Here is a 20,044-nt window from a genome sequence, read left to right as displayed (position 1 = left end):
TGTGAACACTACTAGTCTGACGCAGAGTTCCAAAGGTCAAAAGTGATTTAACGGTGATTGTCAGTGTAATCACTGCTTGATGAAAGAGGCTGAAAATCCCCTCAAATAAAATTCCTGAATATCAATAGGGAGCAATCAAACAGACTCAGACAGTGTCACGCAAAATAATGTTTAATCTACAATGTCGTGCAGATGTAACTTTTCACAAAGAAACACAAATTGAATGATCAATTGATTATTTGCTGTAGTATGTACATTTGTTACAAAAGGCCTTCACATGATATCTTTTGAAAACATCAAACTACATGGCAATCACATGTAGCACACGTAAAGCGTCAGTTACGGTAATACAGAAATCACATCTTTTATTTTGAGTACAGACAAGGTCATTACCTCTGTCTGTCTTCAATTTGTTTTTTGAATGAAACAAAGAGTGCTAAGAGTATTCGAGCCTAAAGCTGTTTGCAATCTGGACAGATTTTGAGGTAAAGTGAAATGTTTACACTGTCAAATGGTGCCATGTCCAAAATTATTTATACTCTGATCAACGCATGCATAGCCAATGTTGTAAATGTATTGTATAGTGTATTGTTGATTAAAATTATATTAGACTTGAGGTTGGATTAGATAATAATGCAACACATTAACAATATTCTTTCCAAAACAATTATTTCCCCCCAAAAATATATGGATACGAGTGATTGAATTTAAATATACTGAAAATATTATTAATTGCAATTATCTTTAAAGTCCCTGTAAAGTGAAAATGAATACAGTATGTCTTGTAAATTTGACAACCCTGACAAATTTGACTGGCTGAAAAAAAAACCTACAAAGTATTTAAAATGAGGCTTCAAAATTGTGAAATATAATTCTCTGCACTCTCAAACACTGTGGGCGTGCCCGCTGAATGCGCTTAAAACCACACCCCACTGAAAAAAGGGATGCTACTTCAGCATCTTTATTTTGCTTTGAGCCGTGAAAATATATCCACTTTAACACTCAAGTGGCTGGAATATATGCCACCGGGTCACAGACGGGCTTTTCCGTGCCATGACAAGGCACTCTATAGAAGCCCCTGTCGACATCAGACTGTTTATTTTTTTCCCCCAATCCTCACTCTGACATGCACACACACACTCATGACCAACATTGAGGCGCTCTAAAGCGGCGATACCATTCAAAGGGACAATCACTTTTCACGCTAGCTAGCTAGCTATTGTAACTGCACATCACATTCGCGCTGAGTACCAGTGTTACACTGAAATGCTGGGGGGAAAAAGCATTTAAACAGTGCTCCACAAATGAGTGCATATGGTTCTCAGTCTTAACACATGTTTTCAACAATTATCGTGAAACATGTAATTATCCAGAAGCAAATATCCGAAATCACTTTACAGTGTCTTTAAGTTGCCTTGATACTTTCTTGTGTCATTGGCCAAAAGGTGTCTATTCTACAAATAAAAAAAAATCCCTTTAAGACCAAATTTGGCCAGAAAATGAATAATTTGGGAATTTCTGTAACTGTATTAGTACTCCTACATTTCGAACAGCCACAAAACACACCATCGCACGTCAAACAACTTGACAGGAGCTTCTTGTCCGAGCAGCATTGTTGGTCAGGTAGTTCTTTGTTAATCCTTCTCATCATCCTCCCTAGGAGAGTTGTTCTCCTTTACAGTAAAGTAGTTACAAGTTCATAGTTTGGACAAAATTGCAATGTTTGCTGCGTATATTTGCGTGAATTCAGCCCTGCCCTTGGGTGTGCCTGTTTTTCACAGCTTGTTGCCTCATCAGATCCCAGAATAGCATGCTGAGAACTGTGTGTGGAGCCAAGCGCAGAAACACTGGACCCATGCCTTTGTAAAAACCGAGCAGGCCTTCAGCTTGGCACACCTTCAGCATACAATCCGAAAAACCATTGTAGAGACGTCCCTAAGAGAAACATTGGGAGAGAAAAAAAAACACTCATGTTATGTTTTAGCAGAATCTGTATGCATTAAATGGGATTTCACAAATACAGTTGGACCTCCAAAGATGAATATCCATGAAGTTGACCTATTGTTTTGATTGTTTTGTGATGCCAACAGAAAGGCAACAGTTATGGTAAATAAAAGGGAAATGATGGCCCAAAAACAGGAAATTGAGCTTTATTGTGATGTGGGAAGTGGTGCACATGTCTCTGCTCTGGCAAAAAGCGGCATTAAAGCGGAAGTCACCCCAAACATATTTTTTTCAAGAATATGTTCCCAGCAGGCCCACTAGTTGAAACACGGCATTCTGATTAATTTTGCGTTTGTGGAGTATAAATTAAGCAGCAAAATGCACTCGTTTTTAGCAATCTCTGGGGGCGGCCATTTTGTCTTCTGTCGACCGAAAAAGACATCACAAGTGCTCACAACGACCAATCACGGCTGACCTGTTTTCTGAGCAAAATGCACTCGTTTTTAGCAATCTCTGGGGGCGGCCATTTTGTCTTCTGTCGACCGAAAAAGACATCACAAGTGCTCACAACGACCAATCACGGCTGACCTGTTTTCTGAATCTGAGCCGATCAGTCCTAAAATGAAGAACGGGACCTCCTAGCACCACAAGTAATCTTCCTCTGCAAGTGTGCCACACATCAAAGTTACAGCTATGCACGTGCTTGTTCTATACATTTTGTGCTGCAATATGCATCATTTAAAGTATTTTTAAACTTGTACAACAATTAACCATAGTAAGTATAATGTGACAGCTCGGTGAAGCTGTATCCTCATACGCGGAGCATCCCTCATGCTTCAAGGTCCATCCATCCATTTCCTATTCCACTTTTCCTCATTAAATCGCAGGTGAGGTAAAGCCTATCCTAGCCAATGGTGTATCAGCATTCACCTGACAAGAGGCAGTCAGAACTAGCAAGAAATTATTTCCATGAACAATATTGTATTGTTACAATTGTGACTTCTGTTGAGAAATGTTGTTGGTTAATTTTAGGAATTATATTGTTAGACCAGGCGTTAATGTTAGGTTGATTGCTTGCTTGTATTTAACGTTTGTTAGCGTTAACATTACTTTTATGTTAGTTGATTATATAGTGGAAACACTCGTATGACATTCATGACTGTCAAAGCGTTGCTTGACATTGTGACTGTCAAGTAAACACGTTTCACGATGGTGACAACTGGAATGGATTTTCTATGGGAAAAATTGTAATATAAATAAAATAATAATACAACAGAATAATAGGAATCAAAGGTACGCCGTCATCCAAGAATGGCTTGTATAAACTCAGAGGTTCTATTGTAAATGTCAAACCTTGAACCCACCCTGTGAAACTCGTCCACTGGCTGGTTGTAGAGCCGCGTACTAATGACATCAAAGGGTGTCATGGCGATTGCCACAGCAACTCCGCTGATGCTGGCCGCGCTTAAAGCAACAAGCCAGTTGGCTCCCGGACTAAACCACTGCGAGGGCAAAACGGGAAAAGGTTTGCTGCAGCTGCTCAATCACGTGTGTCCGAAAATGGCAGCTGTTTATAGCGGCGACTACTGTACCTGGGAATGCAACACCCACTCCTTGGCCGAGGTGAATGTTGCCAGTTGAGCAGCTGAACCAACCATGACGCGAGGCACGGCCCCGTTCACACCCCTCCAGAGTCCAATTAAACCCTCTTTTCTATAGATGGTAACAAAGGCATCAGACACACCCTGGAATGAAAGAAAAAGTCACACTATAGGTGATAAAGATGCACATACCATCGTCTAAAATCCTCACATTCACATCAATGGATAATTTTGAGTCTGTAATTTGTAAGTAATCCGTTCCCTGACTGTACTCGTAATTAAACTGAAATGAATGGAAAATGTCAGTAATCCGTTGTGGTGCTCCAAACGCGAGGTGTTTTTTAATAATAAAAACAGCACTCTACGGTGTTGTACTTTTTTAACATACAGTATAACAGAATTAAATTGAATTTAAGGAAATAAACTGTTTGAACATCATCATTAATTCATTGCAGCTCATTCTATATGTGCGACTTGGCTGCCAGAGGGCAGTATAAAGAGTCAATCAGACGCAAATGAAGAGTTTCACAACTACAGTATGGAAGGTGGCTCAGTAAGCTGCAGTGATAGTCGTTTTTTACAGAGGATAAAGAATTTATGCCTATGAGTATTGCTATGTTGTCTGTCTACATGTGTTGAGGCACTGTTGGCTTTATGCAGTGTAACATCGCCACATAGGTGCATTAGCCCATCTATGGCATTTCTCATTATGTGTAAGCATTAAACTAGCAGACAAAGCCAACGAACGGCAATGTGGTTGTTTTAAATACACATAGTGTAATTTAAAACTTTTTTTTAATGTTTAGTTTGACAGTAAATCTCAACTGGGAGGGCCATCAAACATCTTGAAGCTTCTTTTTTGGGAAGAATTGCTCACTATCTGCCAGACTGCTGCTTGTTGTGAAGTAAGCTGAGGTAACTACCACCTTACCTCGCTTGTCTCCATTTCTTTGCTCGCGAGTCAAAGCACAAAAAAAAAAAAAAAAAAAAAAAAAAAGATTTGAAAGAGACAGCTCCAATCTCGAAAAACTCATATAAGTCAGGTCAATTGTTGGCCCCACTGCGTATAATCACAACAGTCATATAAAGTAGTGTTGTCACCTGCAGGAGCTACACGTACACAGTCTGTTCGGACTGGCAAAAAGAATACTGTATACCACCCCTGTGAATATGAATGAAATTCCAATTGGTTTTCACCTCTTTATTCCGATTGGTTTCACTTTAATAAGAACACGAGGCTCCGTGTAAACCTGGCTAGTGAAACACCGTGGAATCGGATAATTGAATATGTTGGTCATACCACGTGGTTATGCTGATGGCCCACTGCTATGGCTTCTATTGTTTGAGCCTGCAGATGTGTCTTCACCTACAAAGGAGACAGAAAATATCAGCGATTAGGGTTGTATGTTGCAAGTTGAGAGGACAATTAAATATCAAACCTAGTTATCTAGCTCTCTACATAGGTTAGGGAAGGGGACTGTCGTGGTCAAAGGTTTGAGCATTTGCCATGTTTGTGATTCATATTGTTTCTTGTTTTAATGAGAAGTTAAAATCAATTACCTCTTAGAATTAACTATCTATAATTACTTCTCTACATTCCCAAAAAAGAACAAGGCAAATTACGGAAATTTCTGAAGCATATCCAGATCCACTGTGCACAAGGATTAATGTTGGGAGTAAGCGTCTGTCGGCTTTACAATACATTACATATGCTCTACTTCGCGTCAAGTATACCACGGCAGTGGGAGGACTGAAGCAACGTGCAGGCTATATATAAAGTACATATATATATCGCAACCTAGATATCTCAACATGTACACAGCACTGTTTTTCCATGATAGTGCAAATTCCGAATGACTGGCAAGTGAAGCAGAAAAACAACATGCTCAGTAGTTCCAGGACTGTGACAGCCACACAAGTCAATCTTTTGTGCTTTCATAGTTCTCACACAATACGCTGTTCTGGCCTTTAATTTGCTTTAAAAAATGCACGTTGCCTTAAAGTTGCTGGAATAAAATAGATGTAGGACATTCAAATGCATGCATGTTTTCGTGTCAACATTTGTGCTGACTTGACATTTTGGTTTTTTCTTTGGTCTTTGTTTCGCTCACACGTAATTATCTTCAGAGCATTTGACCCAGTTTGGTCCATTACTATTATTCACCACCGTGGATGAACTCCTCTTTCCTGTTCCTTAATAGATAGCATTACATAATCTATTCAGGAAGTATAGCCAGTTTGCATGGAGAGTAGCCTGAAGCCTCCTGCATAATACAACTCTTGCCACAGAATAGTTGAAGAATACTAATTGACTGTGAAAGATTTAGAATCTTTGTTGAAGCAATTGTATTACAATCAATTGTAATCTTAACAACTGACTATTTCATCACTTTGGTTTGAAATGGTAAACACTTATTTGGCTTGTGATACTGCTGCAGGGAGTGTAGCCATGACGAAGCGTCAGCTAACTGAATAGCGTCACATCATTTGTGAATACAGTAATGATATTCAACAAAGGATGAGAGGTGTGACACAGCACTGTGAATACAAAAACATTGGAAACCTATTTCACTGTGACACATGAGGGGGATGGAATTGCACTAGACACGAAGAAGGGTCTGCTTGGTAGGAACGTGTCTCATTCCTGCGTCACTTTTGGGTTTCTAAAGCAGGGGCAGACTATTACTATTAGGCAAACGCAGGTAAGCCAGCCTGTCATAAAAGATGAATTAAAAAATGTTCTTCAATTAAAATGATTATTTAAGTATAAATTCACACACTTAAAGTGGAAATCAACCCAAACATATTTTTTTCAAGAATGTGTTCCCAGCAGGCCCACTAGTTGAAACACGGCATTCGGATTAATATTGCCTTTGTGGAATATGAGTTAAGCAGCAAAATCCACCCCTTCTCAGGGGGCGGCCATTTTGTCACTTGCTGTCGACTTAAAATACACCACAACTGCCCCTTGCTCAGGTAACGACCAATCACGGCTCAGATTCAGAAAACAGGTCAGCCGTGATTGGTCGTTACCTGAGCACTGTGTTGTGATGTCATTTTCAGTCGACAGAAGTGACAAAATGGCCGCCCCCAGAGATGGCTAAAAACGGGTGGATTAACTCTTATTCCACAAATGCAATATTTATCAGAACGCCTTATTTCAAATAGTGGGCTTGCATATTCTCGAAAAAAAATATTTTTGGGTTGATTTTTGCTTTAAAAACATTGGGCTGCTGTCAGTGTCAGCCAAGGAGGCTGCAGTAGAGATGAAAGGTACACGAGTGATCTTTGTTATCACACAGATGTGAGGATTGAAGCAGTCCAAATTATCAAATATATTAAATCTTGCTTAATGTTCTTACCAATTACAGTAAAAACGAAAAAGGATTTTCAATACTTTATCATTGAGCCACGTGGTTATTCTCAAACGAACTTGTTTTTTCTTTATCTTGACTGAGCTGAACTTTGGCTGTTAATTAACTTGTTGTTGCTGTTGTTGTGTCTTTGACACATCTGAGGACGAGTGTGTAATCTCATCAGATTGGGATTCAGCGACCTATTTGGGTCACGTTTCAACACACAGCAGCACAGCAACACAATGACCAACATCTTGTACGATACCCGAATAGGGAGAGAAAGTTTCTTAGTTTACCAGGTAAGCAGGAGAGGCAATGAATGCCCCAAGCGCACCGGCCCCCGCCCCTGATAGGACACTTCCTCCATGGTACGACGTGATGCCCAGAGCTTCACAGTAGGAATAGCAGCCCAGCCTCACGCCGTTCATCACCCCCTGGTAGATCAAGCCGACGGAAAGTCCCTTCTGAAGGCCCCGAAGCCCATCTGTGCGGCCCACCACCCAAAGGGCCTGGAGGACCCCGCGGTAGTGCCTCTGGTAGGTGCCCCGCGCACGCAGCTCTCCCTGAAGCTGCAGTCGGGTCTTGATCACTTCTAAAGGGTTGGTGAAGATACAGGCAGCGCAGCAGGCCAGGGCACCCAGGGCGAAGTCCAGAGGTGGGGGTGGCGAGGGGACGAAAATGGGATGAGGCACAGCTGACACCGTGGATGCCATAATGTGGAAAGGCTACTAAACTGTTAGGAAATCTGCAGGAGGGCACTTGTCATATCTCAAAGGAGACTGTCACAATTTGCCCTTTGAGATAAAAAAGCTGTCTTTGTCAGGAAGTCTCTTTAGTGGAACATGAAAGCCAGAAAGAAACGTTATCAAACTTTTTTGCATGTCTGACCCGTCACATGCCACTGTGCTGTGTAAACGGCTTCCTTTTCTTCAAGGGAGGCACCGTCTGCAACAAGAGAATGGATTGCTTTTGATATCAAACTCAAAACTTGCGGTTATTGTTTTCTTCAGTGGGCTGTTATGACTGTGAATCCATATAAAAGCATAAGGGCATCATCCTATTATTAGGCCGACATACACAGTATATTGGCAGATTCATAACTAGTCTTTCAATCAGACGTCAATAAAAATCAATCAATTTATTAGCTATTGTTAAATTTATTTATGAAATTTTAAATGCTTGCATTACCTCACTATTATCAAAAGTGAAGACAATTTATAATTTTGAGACATGTTTTAGGAAGATGCATGAAATATACACATATGATTTGCTTTAGTAGACATGAAATGATGGTTAGATCTGGAAACCGGGCCTTGAGTTCAAATAGTTTCCTAAACGTGACACCTGTGGATTAAGTGATTCAGAGCAGCATGTTAACATGGAAAATGTTGTCTTGTTTAAAGTGGAAAGTGGAGTTTTAGTTACTTCCATGCATATTGAACCCCATTTAATAATTTTTTTACAAATCCCGTAATTTATACTTCATTTAAGCATTAAATGACACTAGAGGAATAGATCATTGTGCTGATGTGATCAAAGTCATTCAAACTAGCAAACAAACGGCCTTTAATTGACTAAATGCTTCATTGCTGCATATTACACAGACGCGTGTTTCAAAAATAAAGTCAAATTTTATGCATTGCATGCTAGTTGATCCCTTGTAAATACTTTTTTATGAGTACGTTCATTTAATGCAAGAAATTGAACTAGCAGTAACATACAAGAATTATAAACGGTCAAATAAGTCATTCAAACTAGCGAACAAACGGATGAATGAATTACACTCACATGACAAAGTGCCCGTCTCCGCAATGTTGACTTAAGTCTCACTTTGCTGAGTGTTTTGAGTGTCCGGCTACATTCTTCGCCTCTCTCAATTGTAAACTTGTGTCCGGAGCACATTCATTGTCAGTGACTCCGCCCACCGAACAGGCCGCAGCCAATAGGCACGCGGCCCTGACTGCCACCTCACCAGTCTACGAATCTTCACCAATCAAGCGTCTCGCGCGGTGTCCACAGTGGGAGCTGTGTGGGTAAAAGGTTACCGTTGGTCAGAGTGGACGAGTGGAGTGTCTCGGGCAAATGGGGGCAACACACTGGTGCTGACTCAAGGTCACCCTCACATAAGATTGTGGAAATAATCTCATCAAGGTTCGCAATTCTGTATTGTAATGGTATTCATAAATCGAAAACATGGGCAATTTCTAAAAGTCGTATTATACTGAACAACAAGAATAACAACAACAACAAAATATGTCAAACAAAAAAACAACAGTATGTGGTAATGATTTTGCTATTTTCTGGAGCCGCTAGAGGACGTACATTCATAAGGATACAAATTCACCGATTGCCCGTCCATGCAGTACTTGGACTGGCCTTGCCAAAATAGTCTGAACACAAAGTAAAATGACTTTTAATTTGTGCTAAATGGGCCCCGTTTGAAAAAAAAAAGGTTTAGTGTAGTAACTAAGAAATATTAGAGTTGCAACTTTTGGCATTTCAAACTATGATTACCCAGTAGGGCTTTGAGATCTGCAGGGCAGGCATTAGTGGAGCCCAGAATTCAAAGCAAACATGATGAAGTGGCATTTAGCTGCTATGCTGCACACAAATGGAATAAGATGCCAACAGATATGAAGTCAGCCCGAGTGTAAATGCTTTTAAATCCATGTTATAAGCATAGATCTCCTTGATTAAGGTCTTTTAATCATTTCAAAATAAATGTCATAGTATCTTCTTTTATCTATTTCAGCAGGCTATTTCTTTACTTTTAAATTATTTTACTGTTTAAATGTTGTCAGTGTACGTTCTTTTAGTAATTTTGGTAAGCTATTTTTGTTTTCTTTGCTTTGCTTCTGAATGTCGTTAGCTGTTATGTTCGTAAATGCTTTTAGGTGTTTGCGCTTGTGTGACACATGGAGTTGCCTTGTGTATGAAACGTGCTGTATAAATAAAACCGCCTTACCTATAAGTTGTTCCAGAGGTCAGTTAAAAGATCAAAACAAAAACCTATTTAATACTAGTGAAAAAAAGTATAGTTCAATATTATAAAGATGCTAGAATCTGAGGTCACGCGTCTTAAAATTATTGCTTCCATCTATCCATTTTCCACATCCCCATCCTCATTTTCAACTCCTTAGAAAAAGTGAATTTGAAACATTTACTTCTATGGTGTCAAAAATGAGAAGATTACAAATCATTTAGTACACATGGTGATGCATGGTGTATCCAAAGAAATGGAAGATGGACTTTTCACTTATGAAAAAAAGGTGAGTCAAGCACAGCAGACATGGACAAACGGGAGACGTGGAGGCCTTTTTTTGTTTTACTATATTTATAGTATAGTGCCACATCTCTCACAACTTTTAACCACCACCGTGCATAAACACGCACGCATACACATACATACTTTACATACATACACATTTTTCAATGTAAACATTGCAGGCTTAAAGAGTGATACCAAATGCAAGGTAGTCATCACACATTTCTGTCAACAGCATCCTTCGTTAAGAGTTCAGAAGATGACAGAAGCAGAAATGTTATGGTGTGGTTGATCAGCCTAACAGGAGCTAATAATGTTATGTAGGATCAATGCAGTCAAAAACGACGCCTCTCCGTAGTCTTTAGTCAAAGTGTGGCTAAGATCATTCATTTTGCAGAAGCCAGGAGGGAGGAAATTGTGAAGTGGAACATCTAACAGATTGCCCAATTATCCTTTCTACAGAAAAAGGCCTTACGTGTCAGTTCCCTTGTGTGGTCACGGGCGAACCCCTATAATCCCAACCCTGGCGTTGAGCTCCATTATTACCTCTTTGCACGGACAAAGTACAAGGCGTTTGTCTTAGGGTAGTACTTCACATTCTGTTTCTTGTCCATGAGACCTCCGAAAATAATAAGCTCCCCCCTGCCCTGCACTACAGTGTGGAGGCTGGTCTCCGGTGGTCCCGTAACTGCAGCATGGGTCCCGTTCCCATAAACTCTCCAAGACACGGTACCAGCAGTTTTGGCGCGTGACACATCCAACACGTACATCTGCATTGGCTTGCAATTGATACAGACCGACTGATACAGAGGTTTACCTACGTTCAGACTCTGGGGAGGATGATGGCCAAGGCGCCGGGCGATCGGCGGGATAGCGTGTCCGTCTGTCCCTGCAGCCTGCGGGGGGCTGGAGGAGGAGGACGGGGGAGTTCTGGGGGGCGGCGCTCCTGCTCCGCCACTTCCTCCTCCAGGAGAAGCTCCCTGCGTTTGAAGAGAAGGTGACGATAACGAAGACGGTAAAGAAGAGGAAGATGTGTTTTTGACCGCCTCCAGGCCTCGTCGTAAGGCAGCGGGGGACACCGCTCCCGGTGGAGTGTGCGGTGAACCCGCAGGAGGTGTGTGCAGGCCGTTAGTGCTGGGCACTTCGGGATGCTGTGCGGCCTCCCAGCTATAGTCTGTAGAGGCGGGCGGGTGGGCACGAAGAGGCGGAGATGCAGCCTGCGCCGGACTGGTCCGCGGCGAAGGGGAGGAGCCATTCAATAACGGCGGATGCGGAGGCAGAGGTGGGCTGTCGGGACATTGTGAAGGAGATGGCTGCTGGGAAGAGGATGGGCTGCCGTCTCTGGCACTTCCTCGGGCTGAAGGTCGGGGCCTCAGCGTGCCCCATCGGCCGTTCACGCACGGAGCTTCTTCGACAGCGCCCAGAACGACGCCGGCCGCCCCGCACCGCACGGGGGACTGAGAGCGCAAAGAAGGCGGTTCCGGGCCCAGGGGGGAGGGTATGGCACTTATGGGGGAGGGCCGAGAGTTAAGACTTGGGCTGAGTGGTGCGCGGCCAGAAGGAGCCTGTGAGAAGACCACCACACACTGGCCCACCTTGAGGGAGAGTAAACAACACACATCAGACATTGTTTATTTCGGATTTCAGCGAAGCCCCATTCGTCACGGTGTATACGTTGCGTAGCGTGTGACATCGGCGAGTCGCCACGTGAGCGCCTATGTGAGAGCTGTGACAGTAGCTTCTGTATGAGTGTGCTCACGGTGTTCTCCTAGCATTCAATAAATGGCGAACAGCAGACTTAAAAAAATAAATTAATTAATTAAATTAAAAAAAAAAAATTGGCTCTCCTTTCCCACAGGCTAGGGCATTACAGTTGTTACAGTATATTGTATAAACCCATAAAAAAAATAAAGTTTAAAAGTTTAAAAATGTGACATGGCTGAGTTGTGAACAATGAACCGTGATATAGCGAGGGAACACTGTATGAACATAAATATTGATTAGCAAGAATTACTCTGCAAGCTGGGTGGCACCAAAGTTCCGGAGCACCATGGTCCTCGTTTTCCACCTGCAGCTGCTGCCACCTCCACGTGGGTGAGTCTATATGAAGCAGCCAGGCATCCTTGAGGAGCTGTAACGCACAGGTAACTAGATGTGTAAGGCTGCATACAACTCACCGGATATCGTTTCCATCATTATTGTACAGTCATTTCAAATAAAGAATGATTACTGACACTTGTTGAATGGACAGCTTCTGGATGGAAATTGTGACAAGTGGCAAAACTGCGACTCAACTACACTTACAGCATTTGGGCCTCCACAACCTCCCAAGATGAGCAGCGTTCGATCATCAATCACAATCTGTCCCAAAAATATCAAGTCAGAAATAACTCGCATTGCCACCAATACTAGTTTCAATGAGTCAACCAACTACTGCATAAAAAAACAAAAAAGAGACTTTAGTTATTTAATATTTTCCTACCTGTGATTGCCCACCTCGTGGGTGCGGGCAGGGGCCAGATATGGCTGGTTTGGACCAGGACCATTGTTCCAGATCCAAAACCCACACCTCATTGCTCCTGATGAGAACAAACAGAGATTAACAGCCATACAATTAGGTGTAAACGTGTGTAAAATATATGCTTTGTAATGTGCAAGGCATAAATACACCCAGGATAAGAATCATACATTTGCCGTGCTCCTAATGAGCCTCCAAACACCACCATGACACTTCCAATAACAGATGAAGAGTGACCAGCCATGGGCGGCGGGCCTTGTGTTGTCACAATGCAATTCCACCTAGGACAGAAGGAATGCTTATGCTGTCAATAAAAGAAGACAAATAAAACATTTCAAACAGTCAATTTATTCCCCCTCACCAGTTCTTTGAAGGGGAGTAGGTGTGTATTTCGTCGAAAAATCTTTCTGGCTGGTGCAAAGGGTAAGGACTAGGTCTAGTCCAGCCTCCAAACAGCACTAACAGATCTTTATGCATCACCAGAGTTGCTCCAGCTTTAGGAGATGGATATGAGCCTGGGGAGAGGCAAGCATTGATTAATTAAACTTCCATTCCAAATTGGTGTGTGGGCCCACATAACAAAGACACGTGAGGGAAAGTTAACTGTTAACCAAACATGACAGCGCAAATTATTCAGCCTGTAGCACACACTGCGTGATGGACATTTCAGCACAAACTTCCTACAAGTTACATACCCATAATGCTTTGCATTACAACATAGTATGGTAGCCTGAATAACACAAAATACTTAGCACTAAGTTGGGAATTTAAATAACACAGAGCTGTTCAGCGAATTGCGGCATCCAGGAAAGATCCATTTTTCGGGATGAAGGCATAGCTGGCTGGCTAATTGCATGCTGTAGTGGGAGAAATGGGCCACGTAATTACAACTTAGTAACTCACTAGTGCGCCGCTGATGCAAACAAAAACGACAACAAAATTCTTAAATAGTGGGGATGTCACAACTCATGCCAGGATCCAAGTGCATCAATGGGCCCAGTTTGAGCCATGCCACCCCAACAAAAAAAACAAAAACAAAAAAAAAACAGGAAAACTGAAATGTGGCAAACTGTTTAGCGCTCCATCGCCAAAGGTGAGTACTACATACTGTAGTTCTTCAATCAAGTGTAATGTATTTAGAAACAAAAAAAAACACATTATTCCATGGTCACTGAAAGACATCACATGAACCCAGTTTTTCTATTCTTTCCGCTGTTTACAGAGGAGAAAGTAATACTAAGGTCACACTTGTGAGCCACAGACAAAAGCGGACTCTTGACTTAAAACTATTGGTCAAGCATGTGACAAAATTTATGATAATAGACAACAGCATTTCTTTCATGTACCCCGTTTTATTTTTGCACTGCTGTAGGTCTCATCTCCCAAGGGAACGTTTTTGTTTTGTTTTTTTATCGCAGGTAGTCCTACCTGAAGCAAGAGGCCGAATCCACTCCTTGCTGTTCAGGTCCAGTCTCCATAAATCATTAAAGGCAGCATTGCAGCTACTCTGGGTGCAGCCCCCAAACACATACATGGACTGGTTTGAGTCATAATAACATGCACCTGCAAGAATAGTGGACATTTAAAGAGACTTGAAACAGAAAGAAACAAAGCGGAAGTGCAAGAAAGAGTTTTAACATTTTACCGTAACCTTAATATTCAGTAATAAGAGAAGCATTTTCACAATTTGACAGTCACATTAACTCTCCTACTGGGGAAATTTTAGTTATTTTGAAGTACACCGAGGAGCAAACTAAATTTCTTAATATGATGCCCACAATATTTCTTTCAATCAAAGCATTCACTCTGAAGCCTCAACAAGGGGTGTCATGAGAAGACTGGAATTCAGCAGATTCACATTCCAAAATTAATGTGGAGTATTAATATATTTTATATTTTAAAATTAAATATTTTAGCCCAGTATGACTATTCCCATTGATTGTTATTCTTAGCAGAGTCAAACATTAATTTTTTTTACAGTGTTATATCAGTCTTTACTCTTCTATAACAGTTAACTGGATCAGATTCAATATTGATTATTTCCAAAATAAAATCCAGACAAATCACAATCCACGGCCAATTTTGTTACGCATTGGCTAGTAGCTGAAAAGTTTTATAACGTTTCATTCAACACTGAATGATATAATTCATTTGCCATGGATGGATGCATGGACTGTTTTAAGTATACTGACTGTGTGAAAAGCGCTGAGTAATTGGTGTTCCTGGATACGGGTATGTTCGACTTTCCCACTGAATGTTTCCCTCCTGGACAGCTCTCATGAAACCATGATAGCACTGATAAGCGACACCTACGTTAAAGAAAAAAAAAAAAATTTGCAACAGGAGACCCATTAACATATAAGTAGCCTCACTTTTAGGCCGCATTATTAAAATAAAAAGCACTTTACCTTTAATGAGGCGGTACCACTGCTTGCATACAAGCGCAGCCGTTTTGTGCTCCTGGTAAGGTGAAAGAAAGGACAGAATGTATTCAAGGACTTCCTCTGGCAGCTCCATCATGGTTCTCCCTCCAGCTTTGGCACAAGCGTCCATGTTCGTGTCTTCCCGATAGGACCCCATCTTTGCTTCAAGGGCCTCGATTATTCCTGCAGGGTCGGCGCCATTGTCCTCTGTGTCCATGGCAACAAAGCATCTGTCATCATGGTTGGTCGTTTGGGACATTATGGTCTGCAGGGACAGGCGATACATGATGGTGATACATGTGCATGATGTTCATAAAGAGAAAAATCCTACTGCACTGTGGGACAGTGCATGCAGTAAGTGTACCCACAGGCATTCAAATAGTGTATCATTATTCTAGGACGCAATGTAAAGTCAGGTCCATTGTCAGTTCTCATCTTTCTGGGTCTAAGCACCACCACAATGGATTTCAAATGAAACAAACAAAGTATTTTAACTGTAAACATCCATCTTTGAGAGTAATTACATCCAAATCAGATGTACAATGTTGTCATTACAACAATTTGTATTCGTGCTTCCCACCTTTTAAGGGACCAAAAGCATTTGGTGCACCAAAATAAATACACTTGTAATCTTTCAACCCATAATATGAAATCCAAACACCTGTCACTATCCGTGAAGAAAGCCACCATTCGGCTGAAAAATGCTATGGGAAGATGAGCCAAAGATCAACTTGATGAGTTGGTAGAAGAAAAACTAATCATGATCCAAAACAAACAAACAAATGGTGATGGCACATTGGATACTCGTGTAAATATGTACATACATAAATACAAGCAGTCGTAGATATATACGTCACAGTACAAATGGACAATTACCCTAAACATACTGTAAAGCCACCAACGACATTTTAAGGCAAAGAAGTGCAATGTTATGTAAAGGCCAAGTCAGTCACCTGAATTGAATCCAACTGATCATGCATTACACTCGCTGAAGACAAACCTGAGCATCACTAGGGGTGAAATCCCGCATCTGCTGATGTCTATGCATTCCGCACTTCAGGCTGTAATTGACTGCAAAGGATTTACAACCTATTAAAACAAGTTAAAGTTTGATGTATGATTGTTAAATTGTCCCATTACTTTTTGTCCCTTTAAAAGTTGGAGGCACATACACAAACTGTAAATAACATTCAAACACCGTTTATATTTCGATGTAAATGCCCTCATATCAAAGTTGAAAGTCTGCAGTTGAAGCAAGTCGTGTTTGTTTCTTTTCAAAGCCATTGAGGTGGTGTTTAGAGTCAAAGGTGAAAACTGTGTCCATGTTAATTATTTACGGACAGGACAGCAGATGTACATTTGCAGCCCCATTACCGAGGTTAGCAATAGTTACCAGTCAGGTTTACTATTTTAAGGTCTCTACGGCAGCGAGCTCCTAAAGACACCTAGCAAGTACATTCAAATGAACCCAATGACAGTAACCATCTTAAATTCTGAACACGTCTCTCTGTGCCCTTTGGAAACGTGCAGGTTTTAATAGTTTTTCACTGTTGTTTGAGACGGGTGGTCCCCTCAGACAATCTGCCTCCCCCCACAATCCATCTCACTATCACGATGTCGTTAGCAACAACACACTACCTTAGCCATCACATCATAACGGATATATTGTGGTACTCTTGATTTTCTGCAAATACAGCTAACAGGCGACTGTCGCGAACGGCCAAAAGCAGCATTTTGGAGAGTGTCTTTCAACTTATGTGTTTTAACGCTCGTTCCTCGGAGTGTAACACCGACGAGAACTGACTAACCAAACAGTAGCAGCTTGGCTAACGCCTAGGACTATGGATAGCGAAGGGTACCACAGCGTTTTCATTCAAGACACGACCAACAAATCAATATAAACCTTCAAATTACTTCATTGTGCAATGTTCCAACTACTCAACAGTCTCAGTGATACGAGTAAACCGGTGCTGACTTCCTTGCGTACTGTTGATAATCTGCGCTAACGTTAGCTTCAAGAGCTTCTGTGCGCTAATTAGCTGCTCCGGCGGACACATCTTTTAGTCAGGCTTTCTTGTGAATGACGCTGTCACTTTCAGGCCTTTCTGCCGCGGGAGCGTCAACAGTACCGCCGTTTAAGACGTGCTCTTCCGTGACTGTGTTTCAAGGTTTGCTCGTCCCCGAGTATCAGCTCCGGCGTGTCCTCAACAGCCTCCAAACGGTCGCCATCTTCCATCTACCAACAGCGTCCTCCGCAGCACACTGAGCGTACAGCGACACTCCCGCAGCAGCAGCAGCCGCGGGGCGGCTCCACTGGCTGGGTGGGTCCTTCACCTTGAAGCCCGAGGGGGCGGTCCGAGGCAGCTCTGACTACAATACAGTACAGTACAGTACAGTACAGTACAGTAGCAATTACTATTTTGAACTCAACTCACCTCTACTTTATTCAGAGAGCCTTTACAGTGATCTTAATTTGACCATCTCTAACTGTGTCTAGCTGAGTTGGACACAGCAAGAACATTGAACCGTTGGACAGTTCAATGTTCTTGCACAACTCGCCGTTCTTGGGAAATGCAGGGTGACCCAAAAAACGGGAATTTTTGAATGCATTCGTACAGGACGACGCCATCTACAGGACGTAATAAAAAAAGAAAGAAAATTCCATCATTGATTCTTAAATGTCATGTTTAAGGTTTCAATGAATGTGAATAAAGTGTTGTACTTTCATCACTATTAGTTTTTGTTAAAAAGTTCCCGTTTTTTTTTTTAAGAATGCCTTTATTGATCACACAGTGGGGAATTTTTTTTTTATTACAATAATTTAACATCCAAACTTTTCAGCTAGTCAACACACTGTCGGGAGTACAGACCAGGGATGGTGAACTGGTGGCGGCCCACGGGCTGCACTTTGAGTGGCCCTTTGATGAATCCCCCACCCCTCTAGGTTTATTCTAAACCCTATTTTGAACTAAACTCGAATGTAGTCTTGAGGACGTTTATATTAATACACAACAGTAGTACCTTGACTTACAAGTGATTTGAAGGAAACTAAGCTAACTTCACAACAAGTTAGATGAGTTGTGACAGGGGCGGAGCCAGATTGCCAGACCCACCCAGTGAGATTCATGAAAAAATATATACATGCACTTTAAAGATGTTTTTGTAAATTAAGAAATTATTTTGGGATTTGTATGTCATTGCTTTTTATTGTATTGAATATTAAGAATGGCATAATTGTGGTTGTCTAATGCTGATCTGAACTTCATATTATTCAGTTTGGGATTTTATTTGAATATATGATGTGTCGGGACAGGAGGATTGTGCTCAGTGAGTGAAATATTCAGGACCACCCTGATTTTTCCAGGCCCACCCATTTGCCACATTCTGGCTACGTCCCTGGTTGGTGATAGTGAAGAATTCTAGAAAAAACAAGCTTCAATCTGTTTATTGCCACTCCCAGTTGAGGTTTACCCAAAATAACCACACAACTTTGAAAACAAGTTGTGCTTTCTTTATGGTAACACACAATTGAAATCACAACAGACCTAATAAAACTAATAAACAGCATCAATGTCACAGTGTAGCAACACATGTAGACGATACTCACATACATAGAGTCAATCCTCAACGGGAAGTAACTTGCTGCCGCAAGTCATTTGTAAAACTCTTCTAAAAATTAAAAATATATTTTGATTCAGAGACTGTTCTAATGGCTTGGTTTCATCCTTGAATACGATTCTTTTCCAGCTTTTGATCCAACGTGAGACTGACGGTTTTCTGCTGTTTTCCCTTGTCTATTGCATATAGTATTTTGTGTTTTAATTTATTGCTTTCACTTGTTATATTATTGCTGTTTTGCTGTTGTAATGTAAAGTGCTTGCTTTATTACAGCTGTAGCTGTTATGAAATGCGCTATAAAAATAAAGTTGTATTGTATTGTATAAAACACAACAGTTGAACGATACACCAAAGATGCAACTTTTTTGTAAAACTACGTAAAAGTCCGTCTTTGCGACAGTGACTCCTCTAAGTTTGGATGCACAGTGAGCAGTAAGCGGAAGTAAATAAAACGGAGGTAATTTTTTTTAGTGCGTTATAAAATTTAAATGAATATATATATATATATATATATATATCCATCCATCCATTATCTGTACCGCTTCTCCTCACAAGGGTCGCGGGGCGTGCTGGAGCCTATCCCAGCTGTCTTTGGGCAGTAGGCGGGGGACACCCTGAACTGGTTGCCAGCCAATCGCAGGGCACACAGAGACAAACATCCGCACTCACAATCACACCTAGGGGCAATTTAGAGTATCCAATCAACTTACCATGCATGTTTTTGGAATGTGGGAGGAAACCGGAGTGCCCGGAGAAAACCCACGCAGGCACGGGGAGAACATGCAAACTCCACACAGGGAGGCCGGAGCCGGGATCGAACCCACTACCTCTGAACTGTGAGGCGGACGTGCTAACCAGTCGCCACCGTGCCGCCCTATATATATATATATATAGATTTTTCATGATGCAAGAAGGTCATGACCCAAAATACACTACCAACACAACGAAGGGGAAGTGGAAGGTCTTCCACTTTCACTCAACGAGAATCGGTTCTCAGTTATTTCCATTACCTGCATAAATAAAGGTTAAGTGTGTGTGTGTGTATGTGTATATATATATATATATATATATATATATATATATATATATATATATATATATATATATATATATATATATATATATATATATATATATAAGTGTGTGTGTGTGTATGTGTATATATATATATATATATATATATATATATATATATTTATATATATAAGTTGTGTCATATATATATATATATATATATATAAGTGTGTGTGTGTGTATGTGTGTATGTGTATATATATATATATATATATATATATATATATATATATATATATATATAT

At 41.1% G+C, this 20,044-nt stretch overlaps 2 protein-coding genes across 5 annotated transcripts; both read right to left on the bottom strand.

The window, feature by feature from the left end:
- Positions 1-155: 155 nt before the first annotated feature.
- slc25a34 (solute carrier family 25 member 34) lies at positions 156-8,888 on the bottom strand. The gene is made up of 6 exons (XM_086041837.1): positions 8,690-8,888; positions 7,198-7,846; positions 4,846-4,911; positions 3,537-3,689; positions 3,309-3,446; positions 156-1,935 (listed from the first exon to the last, which is right to left on the bottom strand). The coding sequence occupies exons 2-6, from the start codon at positions 7,612-7,614 to the stop codon at positions 1,747-1,749; spliced, it is 963 nt and encodes a 320-aa protein (XP_085897963.1). The 5' UTR covers positions 7,615-7,846; positions 8,690-8,888; the 3' UTR covers positions 156-1,746.
- Positions 8,889-10,213: 1,325 nt separating this feature from the next.
- Positions 10,214-17,684, bottom strand: fbxo42 (F-box protein 42). 4 transcript variants are annotated; one of them, XM_086041378.1, is made up of 11 exons: positions 17,543-17,684; positions 17,237-17,477; positions 15,093-15,372; positions 14,877-14,993; positions 14,113-14,247; positions 13,046-13,199; positions 12,855-12,965; positions 12,649-12,745; positions 12,471-12,527; positions 12,181-12,297; positions 10,214-11,761 (listed from the first exon to the last, which is right to left on the bottom strand). In XM_086041378.1, the coding sequence occupies exons 3-11, from the start codon at positions 15,364-15,366 to the stop codon at positions 10,709-10,711; spliced, it is 2,115 nt and encodes a 704-aa protein (XP_085897504.1). In that variant the 5' UTR covers positions 15,367-15,372; positions 17,237-17,477; positions 17,543-17,684; the 3' UTR covers positions 10,214-10,708. The 4 variants fall into 4 exon arrangements, with proteins under 4 accessions (XP_085897504.1, XP_085897505.1, XP_085897503.1 ...); XM_086041379.1 differs by having other exon boundaries at positions 17,022-17,667; XM_086041377.1 differs by having other exon boundaries at positions 17,237-17,660.
- Between the last annotated feature and the right edge of the window lie 2,360 nt (positions 17,685-20,044).

This window comes from Filicampus tigris, chromosome 9 (genome assembly GCF_054856515.1).
Source record: "Filicampus tigris isolate MCC_2025a chromosome 9, RoL_Ftig_1.0, whole genome shotgun sequence".
NCBI classification, from domain to species: Eukaryota; Metazoa; Chordata; class Actinopteri; order Syngnathiformes; family Syngnathidae; genus Filicampus; species Filicampus tigris.
Note: the sequence above shows the minus strand (reverse complement) of the source record. Positions and strands in the feature narration are given on the sequence as shown.

Coding starts and splice junctions, on each gene's coding strand:
- fbxo42 (XM_086041376.1), bottom strand. CDS start 15,393: ATGTATCGCCTGTCCCTGCAGACCATAATGTCCCAAACGACCAACCAT. Junction 12,966..13,045: donor TACTCCCCTTCAAAGAACTG/GTGAGGGGGAAT, acceptor CTTCTGTCCTAG/GTGGAATTGCATTGTGACAA. Junction 12,528..12,648: donor CACGAGGTGGGCAATCACAG/GTAGGAAAATAT, acceptor TTTTTGGGACAG/ATTGTGATTGATGATCGAAC.
- slc25a34 (XM_086041837.1), bottom strand. CDS start 7,614: ATGGCATCCACGGTGTCAGCTGTGCCTCATCCCATTTTCGTCCCCTCG. Junction 4,912..7,197: donor TTGCCTCTCCTGCTTACCTG/GTAAACTAAGAA, acceptor TCTCCTTTGTAG/GTGAAGACACATCTGCAGGC. Junction 1,936..3,308: donor CAGTGGACGAGTTTCACAGG/GTGGGTTCAAGG, acceptor TGTTTCTCTTAG/GGACGTCTCTACAATGGTTT.